The sequence below is a fragment of the Protopterus annectens genome, chromosome 4.part0 (assembly GCF_019279795.1).
Source record: "Protopterus annectens isolate FY-2018-M chromosome 4.part0, PAN1.0, whole genome shotgun sequence".
Lineage (NCBI taxonomy): Eukaryota > Metazoa > Chordata > Ceratodontiformes > Protopteridae > Protopterus > Protopterus annectens.
In genome coordinates this window covers 1,538,792,336-1,538,807,234 of record NC_056733.1, presented here as the reverse complement: position 1 = coordinate 1,538,807,234, position 14,899 = coordinate 1,538,792,336, and the positions used below count along the sequence as shown (strand labels likewise).

Below are 14,899 nucleotides of genomic sequence, written 5' to 3'. Positions count from 1 at the left end.
GCTTCCAATGCATCATAACCACACTGAAGAAAATGATTGCTAACCTGCTGAGTGTTATGAACCAAATCCTGCAATGCCTTTCTATCTATAGGCTCAGGAGAGGCTAACTTTTTCTGCAAATCATCCATTAAGTAATCTTGGTACTGAAACATATGAAAAAGGCAGTTAAGTGACCTCATGGCAAGGGTGGAAGAGGTATAAACTTTTTTGCCCCATCTCTCTAGGGACCTAGCTTCCCTGTCAGCGGGCAGAGGGTTTTTGGCCGAGGAAGTAGCCACTCCTTTGGGGCCCTGTGAAATAGTTTCTAGATCCACAGAGTGGGGCTTAAAGAGATGCTTATGAGTTTCAGGATCCCTGTAATATCTGTCTGGCTTTACAGGAGCAGGAGGAAGAGAGTCAGGGGAAGCACTGGAGTCTGAGTATACATCATCCAGGACATCCAACACTGGAGGAATAGCTAACGGTCTGTGTTGGGGTAACTTAAGGAAGGTACGTAGCCTTTTCCTGGAATCAGAAAATTCCTGACCCTGCCACTGAAAATGTTCTCTCATGGAGTGGAGAACTTCACCGAAAGAAATATCCTCTGGAGGAGAGGCAGAGGGAATTGATTCCTCAGCATCAGAGTCCTCATAGGCCTGGAAGGATTCTTCTTGGGTGTCTGAGTGCTCTGAATCCCCAGAGGTTTCATCTGAAGAGAGGGTGTCTACCTGCTCAGTTCTAGGCCTTTTATCTGCAGGCGGCTGAGAACCTCTGTCTGGGTGCGGCTGAGAACCCCTAATAAGAGAGATTAAATCTGCAGCTACAGTCATGATCTGTCTATCAGAAGAAGGGCCCTGAGAAGTGGATTTAGGATGGGCCTTGGCCTGGCTGGCAGCCTTAGCACGTGCAAAGGCCTTGATAGACATGGATACCGGAGGCCTAGCTGCCCCACGTGCAGGGGTAACCTTGTCCACAGGAATGGTGTCGGGTAGATCTAGAGCTTCGGTTTCTGGAGGAAAATCAACAACTGGCACCGGTGAAATCTCTGGGACCGAAGAACGCATTAAAGTGGTGTCGTCGGCCTGGAGCGGTTGAATCACCGCTTCTGAAGGGACCGATGCACTCGCGGAGGGCTTAGGCGTGGTATCGGTGGACGACGCGGGCCGAGGATGTCGGTCCCGGTCCTTGCGTTTCTTGGCAGTTTGTGCTGTCGGTTGTTCCGACGGCATGATATACGCGAAAGATTCGCCAAAAAAACTCTTTGGCAAATTCTGCCCAGCGCCTGAGTGTGCGCTTATTAAAGCAAGCACAGGCAGCACAGGCCGAGACGTCGTGGTCTGGGCCCAGGCAAGGGAGGCAATAAGAATGGAAGTCCTTATGCGGTATTTGTTTACCACAAGACAAACAATTATTAACTTTTTTAATTTTTTCTGACATCGGCTGAGGCAAGAAAAAATGTTCCCCAACGGGGTACTTAGCTTTTAGATGACTTCGGTAACTGAGAACACAGGAGCTGACCGACCGGCACTTGCGAACTGCTTCTGCTTCGGGCACCGCTCAGCAAGAAAGACTGAAGAAGATGGCGTCGGCGGATGCCTTTATACCCCAGCCGCTCTGATGTCGGGGAGGAGGCGACATCAGCCGACGCCGGACCCAGACTTTGGAATCCGGCCGACTGAAGGGCTGCCTGAGGCAGGACAACTCATATGTCAGGACTGCAGTTGCATTCTTGAAGGACATCCTGGATAAATCTCACATGAAGATATGGCATGTAGACACCAAACACCACAGCAAAAACCTGAAATGCAGAACCAAGTGCTGTGAGAAAAAACTGCTACCTGCAGTACACCAATGTACGGTCACAAAGCTGTTTATACATTTTTTTCTAAACCTATCCTGTTACTAAATAAAAAAATCAATTTTAAAAGGAGTGCTTAGCACTATAATTATATAATATCCCAGCCAATGTTTTATAAAGGGTATATTAACTTTTTTGCAGTTTAACTGACAATTAGTTAATTTTATTATGCCTGGTAATCACAAAAACAAATTACTTTTATCTGTGCGCAAAGTACCCTCACTGGATACTATATGGCCGAAGGTACCATTCTACAATGGATTTGGAACAGAAAGTAAATTAAGGCAAAAATTTGCTATGAATGTATATTTTCAAAACAATGACCATAAATTCAACAGCAACATAGTTGTACAGTGTGGTTGGTGTTGCCATCCCTGGCAGCTTGTCTCTCTTGTTCATTTGCTAAAATGGGATGTCTTCTGTGCTGACTTTGGATGTTTCAAAAACCATGTATGTACTTTTCAGAGATCCTAGCAGCTTCTGACATCCTGAAGACATGCAGATAGGTGGTCTGGTGATGTTCAAACTCATTTTAGGTGCATCTACTTTTAGATGTGTGCATGTGTCTAGACTTAAAAGTAATATTTACTGCCTTAAGTATTGTTGTCCTGTTCTGCCTTCAAAACTCCCTCCTTCTTATTTTGTGCACTAATGCTAATAACATTTGCAGGGGGAGGGGGAAAAAAGTTTTCAAACTTACATCCAGTTCATGCAAGTTAATTTCAATCTCTAAATGTAAACTTCAGGTTTGAGAACAGCTATTCTTTGATACAACAGGTTCTGCTCCTAATGATCCATAATCCTGAACAAAGTTAAAAAGGTACAGAAAATTAATAGACAGACATAAAACTAGGGCTTTGGAACTCTACTTCTCATAATATATGACAATCCATTCACGGCTAGGGTGTCTTCTGTGTGGAGGCATACGTGAATGGGGCGTGCCTTCGTTGAAGGTTGTGCGTCAGGGCTGGTAACCCGGTACGTAAAAATCCACTACCAATCATTAGCGGACCGGAGTTCTGCTGTGACGACCCCTAACCGGGAAAAGCCGAAAGACACAAACACAAACAAACAAATTCACATAAAAAGTAATGTGCAACTTAATTTCACATAAAAAAGTCCAAAATCTGCCACAAATTTATCTGTTACATCTAAAGCTTCTTCTAGAAGACCATGCTAAATATCAAACAAAGTACAGAAGGACCACAAGCTGTATACTTACAAATTTTAGGAGGAACGTGTTCTCCCTAAGGGCTCCAATGCAACCAGCAAACCCAAGAATGAACATAACCCCTCCTACAACGATAAACAACCACACTGGGTCAAAGCCTCCAAGGTCTGTGATAGAGGAGATATTTGAGAGCACACCCTGTAAAAGGAAACAAATTACAGGTTAAGATCACTGTAGGAATAGAGCTAGCATTGCAAAACTGCATGTTTTGGCTATCAAGTTACACTAAGAATTAGTGTAAAAAAAATCCCAAAATGATACAATACCTGAAACAAATCTTTTTTATAAAACAACAGGAGGGCCTAAGCTGTTTTTACATTTTAAACAGAGAAATGAAGTGTCTTGATATTGCATGTAACCACAACATAGCCTTTCATGGTTGTGAATGACCACAGTGGCTAAGTTATATTCACAGTGATGCAACATGTCACCACTGATGAAACCCAACATGTGCAACCTCACAACTCCCACCAGTTCTGGTAAAGTCACATTTCTTCTCACAGAGTAAAAATCCACTTGTCTGGACTACCTTTAGCCATACCTTGCTTAATAAGGTATAATTCAAAGCTTACTGGCAAAGCTGGACAGTACAGACAACAGGAATAACAAAAGAAATGTAGCTTAAAAATGAAAGCCAGCAACTAGATTAACTCCTGAATTCTAGTCAAGCAAGGGAGGAAAAGGATACATAAAAATAGTTATTAATATACTCTAAAGCTCAATGCCAAGGTTTTAATCCCCAAGCGAGCAAAACGCTGGCATATACAAAAACTAAAACAATGTACAATCAGTGGATGCTCAGAAGTTTTATCATTAAAAGAACTGCAACAAGCAAGCATTTGCCCTCTGATGGGACAAATATGAGCTTACAGGAGTTGAAAACAATCAACCAACATGGAATGAAATGCTTCAGCAATCACAGAACATGGCCAGAATTCAAAAAGGTTGCCATAAGTAAGAGCCAACTGGCTAATGTTAGTATCTCTTTCACCAGGGCTGAAGTGGTGTTAATCACTAGCATACCTATCTCACACCCTACTCAAGCTAGATGACCTCCAACAAGGAAATCAAAATAATAAAATAGGTTTTGCTGAGGGACTTATGGTATGTAGATGCAGAAGAAACCTTAGCTTTGAGCAGCTCCTTTCCTTGGGAAGGGAAAAAAGCACAAAACTGTAAACTCGTTCAAAGTGAGAAATTGACTGTCAGTCTGTACTTGAACAGCACAGCTGTTTTGGATGCTGGGGTTCAAACATGTTCCAAGGAACACTGGAAATGGCCACATCTTCTGACATAAGCAATCTCCAGTGTCAGGAATAATTCATACAAAGGAAAAGAAAGTGAACACATATCTTCACTAAACAAAAAAAATTAACTGTACAAATAAGCATGCCAAAATAAATGTTCTTTTTGATCAGTATACTGCAGTTAACAATAACAGGCTAACAGAAATGAAGCAAGTATCACAATAAGTGAATACTGCCTTGATATTGGCATCTGAAACAAACGATAAAATGAGTGGTACAGCACTAGAGGCAAAATTAATGGCTTTGTGGGAAAACTTAACTGAAAAGGAAGATTGAGTGAGAAGGAAAATATTTCATTCCACTTGCATGCCTGAGGGAAAGAGAACAAGTTATTGATAAGGAAAGAAGGGAATTAATGAGTAGGTTTTTACACTTGTAATGGTCAGCAGACTAACTGCCTAGTACTTGAGTACAAACGCAAGATATTGTGGATACCCTGCACAGATGGACTGGCATCCCAGTTAATTAGCATAAAATAGGCTTCAGAGGGTATTTCTGCTGGAAAGCACGGGATCAAGGTCCCAGAACAAAATTACAGTAAACTCTCAGTTAACAGGAACTCAAGCAACATCACTCTCAAAAAATGGCAAAAAAAAAAAAAAATCAAAATACATTACAGTTTTCATGTGTTGCCCCCCCCCCCCCCCCCCGCAGAAACATGCCTTATCTTTTTAGAGTTTTAAAAAAGAAGATTGGAATAAATTTCCTCTCTCCCCAACCTGAGAACACATCAAACCAAACAAATAATATAGGGTATTAGTCAGGCCTATTTTTAATAGTAACATTCATGCAACTCAAGTTATCCGGCATCTACCAACACTCATGGATGCTGGCTAACTGAGAGATTACTGAAAAACTAATATTTATCTATTTTGAAACAATCTCTGAAGAAGAAATATTGTTTCCCTTTGTAGCCAGTGGATAAGATACCAACAGCAGGAAATGCAAGAGTATTCATGGATAATGATTTTTTTCAGCAGCCTCCTGGAAAAATAGGCTCAGTTCTTGCAGGTGATTAAGTACTGTAAAAATAATGACATTTAAACTGACAGAAATTATAGACGCTCTAAATCTCCTCTCCTTTCACTAAACCTTACCTTCAGCACTACCCTCTCTACCTTTCCCTCACAAACGTCTCTCTTTTCCACCCTAATTCATCTTCTCAACCTTGTTTCATTACTCTCTCAGCCAACATCCCCTCTGTACCTAGTTTGTGTCTCTCCTCCTTTTCCACCATAATTTACGTCATTTTATTTCCCCCTCTTCCTTTCCTCCAACGTGTCTGCACTACTCTCTCACCCTTCTCCTTTTTCCTACTACCTTAAACTGGCTTCACATCTCTACCACTGTCACTTACTCCACTTCCCAGTCTCATCTCACCTGTTAACTTCACACAACTCTGATATCTCCTCTTCATCATTTGTACAGTTTGACTTAGCCCAACCTACTTGTGATTTTTACCCTTCTTATCACTCAACTACTAAATATATACTGCTGATTACGAAGTATTAATACTATTGAAATTGGCCTCACTCTTTACGCATCAGATCTATTATTATTTTGCTTACATAACATTAAACACCAGCTTTCAAAACATGTAATACTTGTCTAGCTATCTGTTACCTCCTTCAAGAGTTTTGCTCTAATTTATGTATAAAACTATAAATATTGTTGCATTTACTTGTCTGTAATACAAATATTGTTGTTAATGTATGCATGTGGCACTTTAATGAGTATTGTTGGATTTTACTTGAAGTAATTTAGTTTGTTAATACAATAATGTGGTGTTTTTCTCCACACGCCTCTGCTGAAAAGGGTTTTTGCAAAGCCCAGTCAGACTTTCCTGATCAACAAATGCAATAAATAAATAAAAGGAACACTGAATGTGGAGGATTTCTGGTCAGACGTTGAAAGTCTGTGTTTAACAGCTAAAAAGATGTGGGGTTATTTTTACAAGTAATCTAATTAATGTTGATTGAATAACATCAACTGGCTCACTGACAGAACCCACACTGTAAAAGTTGCACACTCCAAATCTGACCTCAAACCAGTGACAAGTGGAGTACCACAGGGTTCAGTCCTGGGACCTCTCCTGTTTGGTATCTACTTCTCTGAAGTACAGGCTAACACAGAAGGCCTCTAGCTAACGAAGTTCGCTGATGACTGCAAACTAGGAGCCATAGTTGAGTCCCCAAATGATGTGGAAATCCTACAGAAGGGCCTCGCTGAGACAGATGCCTGGTGTCAGAGCCATGGCCTCAAGCTCAATGCCAAAAAGTGCATTGTCATCCCCTTTGGTAAAAACTCTGCACCCATGAACTACTACATAGACAGCAGTCAACTTAACACCGAATGTGTGAAAAGAGACCTTGGGACCCAGGTGGACAGTAGTCTGTCCTTTGATAGTCACATTGCCACAGTAGTCAGGAAGTCTTTCTATGTGGCACACCTCATCATAAAAGGGTTCTCATCCAGGAAAAAAGAGGTCATTGCTCCCCTCTACGCGACACTCATTAGACCCATTATAGAGTACAACACCCCTTTTGGAATGTATCTCTCAAGACATCTGCAGCAGCTGGAAAGGCCACATAAGTACTTCACAAAGAGGATTACTGGCCTCAAACAGGTGCCCTATACTGACTGTCTCAAAAATCTCCAGCTTTACTCCGTAGCATATCGCCTACTCCGAGGTGATCTCTGCCCAACATATAAAGCTATGTCAAACCCAGAGCTGTTGGACATGCTACATCTAAAGAAATCCCAATGCCTCCGAGCTACATGCTCTAGGGACCTAAACCTTGTCACCACAATAAACAGGACATGCTGGAGGGATAGATTCCTGTCCCAGAGACTTCCCATACTCTGTAACAGGCTACCCATCTATGTCAAGCAAAGTTCTTCATTAGCACTCTTCAAGAAAAATCTTGATGAGTGGATGGGAAATGGGAAATACACACCGGGGATTACTTCTGTGTCTCTGCTCGACAGTGGCATAGGAAAATATCTTTCTTGGGTGGCGTTAGTCAGGGAACCTTGTTGGCTAGGCTTACGTAGGCCCTCGGGCCGATAGCCTAGTACCTACCTATGAACCTATGAACAGGAATCAAACTTGTTTTTGTATAACAATAAATGGCTATGGCTTCAAACAAATGTCTCTGGCAACAATGGAGTGAAAGCAAGCTTGTATTTTATCATGGCGTACAGGGAATGCATTATTTGGCTGATGGGTCACTAAAGGATCTGTGTCTGATGAACTAACTCATCTGAAACTAAAAAGGAACTTTTCTGCCAATATGCTCAGCTCTTGGGGTGGGTATGTTTTTTTTCTTTTAGACTCGCTATGAGAGACTCACTCTGAACATCAGCATTTATGATGTCAACAGGCAAACTATTATGAGCAGGTGTTCTGTTCTCATGTTGGAAGCTAGGAAGTCTAATATGTACGTAATAATAAACATTTTGGTTTTTTTGAAAATAATTGGTGCTACATTTTGAAATGAAAAGAAAATGCTCAATATAGGAAAATGACTATAATTTCTAAATGATGTAGTGTATCCACTGGTGCAACAGTGGTAGGGCTTTATGTTCAATTTATAAATGCCACATAATTCATATATTTTCTTTTCTTTTAAAACATGACAGATTAGCTGAGCCAGTTAAAATGGCAAAAGTACATTCAATTTGATCAAGCAAATTATCAAAAAAGGGATAGGGGCTTAATGAAGGCTATCATACTACCTATAGAGGACTCGGGCTTAGCAGTGTAATTACTGTGACAGCGACAGGATCTACTACAGTAAACAAATGACCATAATGACACAAAAGGAAAGTACATGATTCTGAGACCGTACTGAATGAGATGGAAAATTATGACAGGAAATGTGTATGTTTCCTCAAAAGAGACTAGGTTGAATTAAGGCAAGTTATTTGAATTATGATGGTGCCTCATCAAGGAGTAATGCTACTTGGACAGGGACATGAAGCACTGGTTGGACAGAGAGGGTGCTGGAGATTTTGGCTTGACCACTCGGCTGAGATATGTACCCTACAGCTGTGCCAGTGGCGAGTCTTATTGGGGATCTGGAGAGAAAGGGAGAAACCAGCCCCAGACTGTCTGTGATCTCTGTGTCCTCTTAAGGGAAATTGTATTTTACTGTGTGTGTACTTGTTATCCTCCCAATGTGGACGCCCCTCACTGGTGTTAGTGGTGAGGATTGAGGCTCCTTGATTACTGGGCCAGTGCATGGGCATCACCACACACCTCGCAGACACATGAAGGAATTTTTGTCAAAGTCACTCAGAACAGAATGTACAACTGCATTCAGCTGAAGACTTCTTGACTACCACTGAAAATTGTTAAAGAAAAAAACAAGCTAGTATTATTGTATATGCATGAAACTTAGCACATCTCACGGCTTTCATCATTTTGCCTTATTTTTCAACCCTACTTGGTCGCAGAAAACACTTTTTAGATTAAGCCAAGGGCATTAATCCAGACATTAATTTCTGCAAAAAATAAAAGAAAATATCTCTACATATTATATAATCTGTGTGCTTCTACACCCCCTACACCAGCCTTGCAATATAACAACATATTCATTTAAACTTACTTTTGTCCTGTTTTTCTCTTTTTACACTGTAAAGTGTTTATTTCTTACAACTAAAAAGTACTTGTTCACTTTAATATATTTATAGCATACAACCATCACTGAAAAACTCACCCCATCCCCATGTTTAAAATACCGACTACATACTACACAAAACTGCTTTACTATAAAACATGCATTTTATATCATGAAACATTTTAAACAAATGCTAAGAACAAAAAAAATTATTTTCAATTACTTTTTTCCTTTTAGTGTCCTCCTAAACATAAAGATGATAAAGTGGGAAATATGCTTTAAAACCCACCCAGAATTTTAACAAAGTCAACAAAATTCTAGTCTTTCTTGGCCAGTCATATTTAACACATGATCTGTGCTTCATAATTTCACATTTATTCACTAAATTCAGTGCTGCTGGCATTCTTTCTGTTCATCTCTATCTCCCAACACCAAACATTGGTTCAAGTCCAAGGTACTCCTGATTCTTCTCTTCAACTCCTGTGTTTTTTGGTCTCTCAAGCATTTTCTTTTGAAACACTGGAAAAGGTTTTACTGACAAAGTCTCAATATGAGCAGCATCTCCTTTTGTTTGAGGAGTTAAGTTTTTTTTGGATACACTTTTGCATTTCCTCCTTAGCCTCTTCTGCATCAAAAGTGTTTTGATCCTCCATGAAAAAATATTCTGAAGAACGCTGAATACAGCACCTTGAATTTCCATCCATTTTTACTCACTTTGCATCAAACCCGGTACAGAACAGAAAACATCACTCAAGAATGTGCAGGAATGGTTAGAGGGCACTAGACCTATCCCTTGCTGGTTTCAGATCATACAGCCCAGTAGTTACAGTTGTTGGTTTGGGACTGCCAGTTGATAAGAAACAATGATGGATCCCAGAACATTATTTAAAGTTTAACAGGTGCAGGGAAAGGCTAACAGACATGTAACAGAGTTATGTGGTGGAGTGGCTAAACCATGATGAACCAAGGGATATACTCTTAAACAAATAGTTACAAAGGACCAGGACTCATGGTGCAGAAGGATAAAGTCCCAACTGTTCCCCAGACCACCTATGTTTGAGTAGCAACCTGAGTGCTGAACAGACCCGTCAGGGGAGGCTGTTGCAGTCCTCATTTTTGGGAAGATCCCAAAAGTAAATAAGGTATAGGAGGTGAACACCAACTAAGAAATAAGGCTCTGCAGGACAGCAGAAATTAATCCTGCTCTAAATCTAAGAGCTGATCTTAAGTTAAAATGGTTTGAAAGGTGTGGATGGAAGTCCAGGTTGCTGTTTCAATAATGACCTGTGTTGCAACAACCCTGTGTAAGGGCTGTGTTGGTGACAACAGCCCTAATGGAATAGCAACCAACTAAATTCCTGCTTTTATATATATATATATATATATATATATATATATATATATATATATATATATATTCTGTATATGTTACTGTAATCAAACAACTAAATTCCTGACCTGTGTATATATTCTGTATATATTACTGAAACCACTATGTACAACAGTGTTTCTACTTCTGTACCAATTGTTTAATTTTTTTCTGCATCTATGTTTTTGTCGGAGTTTTTCTGCCTGGGCCTCCATCGAAAATGGGCTCTTTTAGGCCCAGTTGGACTTTCCTTAAAAACAAATGCAATCAATAAATAAATAAATAAATAAAATAAATTGATGTATACTGGAATAGTCTCCCAATGGACTGAGCAACAGAAAGACATACATTTGTTAAGAAATTTAACAGGCTGGTTGTTCACTCTCTCTCCCTTCTCATTTGCCAGTGAGACAAACAGCTTATCAGACTTTCAAAATTCTTTGACTCTAAGAAAATAAAATCTCAGCCAATGAGACAAACTGGTACATTCTTTCAAGCGATGCATGCAAAATCTCAGTTGTATGAGGCTTACCTAAGAAGACTGGTAAGTGAATAACTTGGTTAAGGCATAATTCAGAGACTAGCTTAGGCATGAAGGAAAGGATAGTACATGCAGATACCATATCACGATGGAAAACTAAAAAAAAAAAAACTCTGCATATTTAAGCCTGCAGTCCTGAAATTCTTCTAGCTGTAGCAATGGCTATTAAAAACGGCATCTTTCATGAAACGATATGGAGTATAGTGGAAGCAGTCGGTTCAAAGAATACAGAGATTATTTTTTCTTAGGATGCAGTTGAGATCCCATGGTGGAGCGATCTTTTCTAGCTGGTCTGAGGTGTAGAACCACTTTTAGGAGGGCCTGGAGTACAAGCTGGGATCCACATTTAGAGACACTGAAATGATAGCAGCATGAACTCTGATGTAAAACCTTGGCCAGATTTGAAAATGTTTGGCAAGTACTCCAAGATCACAACCCCCCAAATCTTTGTCAAAGCTCCTGAGTTGGCACCAGGGGGAGGATCTTTTCCATTTAGCTAAGTTGGATTTTCTAGTGTTCGGTTTCCTACTCACCTTCACTTTTTACAAAGTGCTCTGAATATCTCTGCCCACTTTGAATCAAGGTGAAATCATCCAAGTTGTTAATCTTAGAGTAGCCAGGTTGGGGTGGAAAAGGGACCCCTTCTTCAACTTAGTAGGGCTGCATTTGCCAGTTTCTCTCTGATAAGCTGCTCAGTGGAAAGAACCAGTAGTGACCTGGCCGAAAGAGTGCTATCAGAATCACTTATGCTTTCCCTCCCTTTGGAGTAATACTCTGGGGATCAAGGGTAAATACAGAGAATGTGTAAAGAAACAGTCCTGTTCAATCCAGGGAGCAGGTATCTATCTTCCAAGCCCCTGGGGTTGATGACCTGTACATAGCTGTCTTAGCAGCCTGATGAATGGTAAATAGGCCTCTATGTTGAACACCCAATAACCTGGTCAGATCCAGAAAGACATCTCTGTGTAACATTCATTCATAAGGATCTGCTACAGATATGGTCAACATGTCTGCCAAAATATTTTGCAGAAAGTAGATTCAAACTGCAACCAGTTATACTTACTTCAACAACTATAATCTAGGCTTGCATGGGCAGTCTGAAAAGCAAAGAGTGACTTTCTCCTATGTACAATATGACTATGGTGCTGTATGTCCGTATCTGGAGAACACTTTCTTTCATGGTATGCATGAAAGCCCCATCTGCCAGGATGACAGCCTTCATCTCGAACAGTTATGAATTTCTTTTCTTATCTTGGCCACCCAGATCTCCAAAACTTTAAGGGCTCCCACATGCAGCTACCCCGCAAGCAAGATCTGAGAACTCCATTGTGAGAGTCATGGCTAGCGGTGACTCTATTAAAGGCACATAAAGGTTCTGGATATATAGTCATATCCACCATGAAAACACTTTTCTCATGCAAGGCAGTAGGGAATGCTAGTTGCTAGTTACTGGGCATGTTGAAGCCATCTGTTTCAAAAGTACCACTGTAGTTTCCTCATATGCAGGTGAGTTAGTGGCACAACTAGAATACATGATGCAATGTACCCCACCCAAACAGTCTAAGGAATTCCTCTGCGGAAATTCCCTTTTGCTGAAGAATTATTTGGAAGTACAGTGTCAGATGCTTCACCTACTCATTAGGGAGGAAGACCCTGTTGATGGAGGTGTCCAATCAGGCCTCCAAAAAGAGTAGGCTGTTTGCAGGTGCTAGGTTGGACTTTGCTTTGTTGATTATGATACCTACATTCCTGCAGGAAATCAGGATGAATTCTCAAAGCCCTGGCAATCTTCTGCAGGGACTCTGCTAGACTGAGGAAGTCATCTAGACAGGGGTAAATGTGAACACCTTTTGTCATGCAACAGGCAGTTATTTCACTTTGTGAAAACCTTGGGAGCAGCGACAAGCCAAAAAAGGCAAGGACGTAAACTAGAAGTGCTCCTGCAGAGTCTGAGATTCATGTCAATGAGGATAGGCAGGTATGCATACTTTAGGTCTAAAGAGATCAGAGTCTGAAACAGGATGAGTGGAAACAAGCTTTGGAACTTTTAAGAAACATGTTTAAGTCGGGCAGATTCCAGGTGGGTGTCCATATGGCCTCTTTGCCTGGAAGCAGAAAGAACCTTGAGAAAAATCCTTGTCCTTCCTCTGCAGCAGTTACCTTTTTATGGCCCCAGACTGTGACACCTCTAAGATAAAGGCAAGGATTGGGTTATATTGATCCTTTGAGACTGCTGGAATGTCTTTACTTCTCTGAGTTTTTGGAAGTGTAGTTTAAAACCCATTTATCTTCGATAATGCCCTTCCAGCTTATTGCAAAAGAGGCTAATCCTCTCACTTTCTCTAAGGATTGGGAACAGTAAATGGGGTGGTGGAAAGGGGGAGAGCATACTGAGTCATGGCTGATTCCTCTGGGTGTCAAGGTCTTCATGGCCTCCATGTTTCTCTTCATGTTTAGCTTGCCATGCATTTTTTATATTTGTCCTTTTTTCACTTTGTCAGCTCTGCTACTTTCCTGTATAGGGCAAAAAAGCCAATCTTTTGTTTGGTAATTCCTCTTAAACTTAGGGAACTGAGCCTGAAAAAATGTTTTCCAGACCACGTGGTCTTATCTTTCCCTCTCCAGAATTTTGAAAATTTCTTTAACAGGGAGTCTTGAAAAGGAACTTCCTATACAAAGGTGTACTAAGGGGCTCCATCTTCACAGCATCAGGAAGGGGCTTCATCCTCAACCACTCAGGTTTCTGCATAACAGATAATGTAGTTGCTGCCTTGCATGATACATCCACTGCATGCACCCACAACGTCTGAAGAGCTTACCAACCTGAAAAGAGAAGTTGCAAAGCTCAAGAATCTCCTGCTTTAGGTCTCTGCCTACATCCCCTCTGACTAGGCTCATCTTTTCTAACATGGATTGTTGGCATGAATCTATGTGGAAAGACCTCTCTCTTCAGCATCCATTTGTTGGGGTCTAGAAGAATCTGCCAGATTATTGTTTTGACCTGGAATATACGAAGCTTCAAGGGTTACCCTATTTTTTGGGCCAGTATACACATTTTCCCTTATAGGCTTCTGCCGTTTTTAATTTCTCCAAGTCTTTTGTGTTTCTAATACCATGAGGGGAATGGACCCCATTCCTAAGTCAAAGTATAATTAAAGTTCATGAAATTAGTATTGTTTCACTTTTTGATGTTAGCCAAAAGTGCTCATTGCAGAACCCGCAATGTACCCAGTAATGACTCCTCCTGCAATTCATACGGTGTTACATGAATTGGTAACATATCTAAATACGACTGTAAATTCCTTTTTTATAAGGCCAGTTACTCCTGCTACTATTGGAACTGTCTAGAGTATCTTTTTTCCACATGGCTCTCATTTCTGCCTGCAGATCAAGGTATTTTATGACTTTGTGTCTCTCTGTATGCAAGACCCTGTATTCACTAGGTGTGGCAATTTCAATGATCAATGCTACTTTTGTCTTCTTTTCTTGGACCACTATATCTGGTTTTCTAGCATCTATCTTTTCAACTGTTGGTATTGGGTGATCCCATGTGATATAAACTTCATCATTTTCTATGATTCTTTTTGGGTCATGTTTCCAGTGTTTTTCAGCCACTTCAATACCATAATGTTTGCACAATCTCCAGTGTAACAGTCTCACCACATTATTATGCCTTTTAGTATACAGTCCCTCTGCCATTAGTGTGTCATAACCAGCAACAAGGTGTGTGACTGTTTTCAATTTGGTTTTACAAAACCTACATATCTCTGTTTCTCCCACATGTTCAATGGACTTTGTACACCAGTGTGTACATAGCCCACTATCTTGGGCTGCCAATATTAACATTTCATTTCTTAATGTGAATTCACCTCTCCTTAACCATTCCTGCGTTCATTCTTGATCAACATGAGGTTCTTCCAGAAGTGTTCTATACTTGCAACTATATTTATGTTTTTTCCACATTTCTTGCCTTGTCATCTGGTCCTATATTC

General features: G+C 40.6%; 1 protein-coding gene across 1 annotated transcript in view; it reads right to left on the bottom strand.

Moving 5' to 3' along the window:
- The window catches only part of TSPAN17 (tetraspanin 17), a 1,348,708-nt gene that overhangs the window by 294,576 nt on the left and 1,039,233 nt on the right, over nucleotides 1–14,899 (bottom strand). Inside the window, exon 3 of the mRNA XM_044069351.1 lies at nucleotides 3,060–3,206. Within this exon, the coding sequence (XP_043925286.1) occupies nucleotides 3,060–3,206 (147 nt within the window). The remainder of the gene's footprint in view (nucleotides 1–3,059; nucleotides 3,207–14,899) is intronic.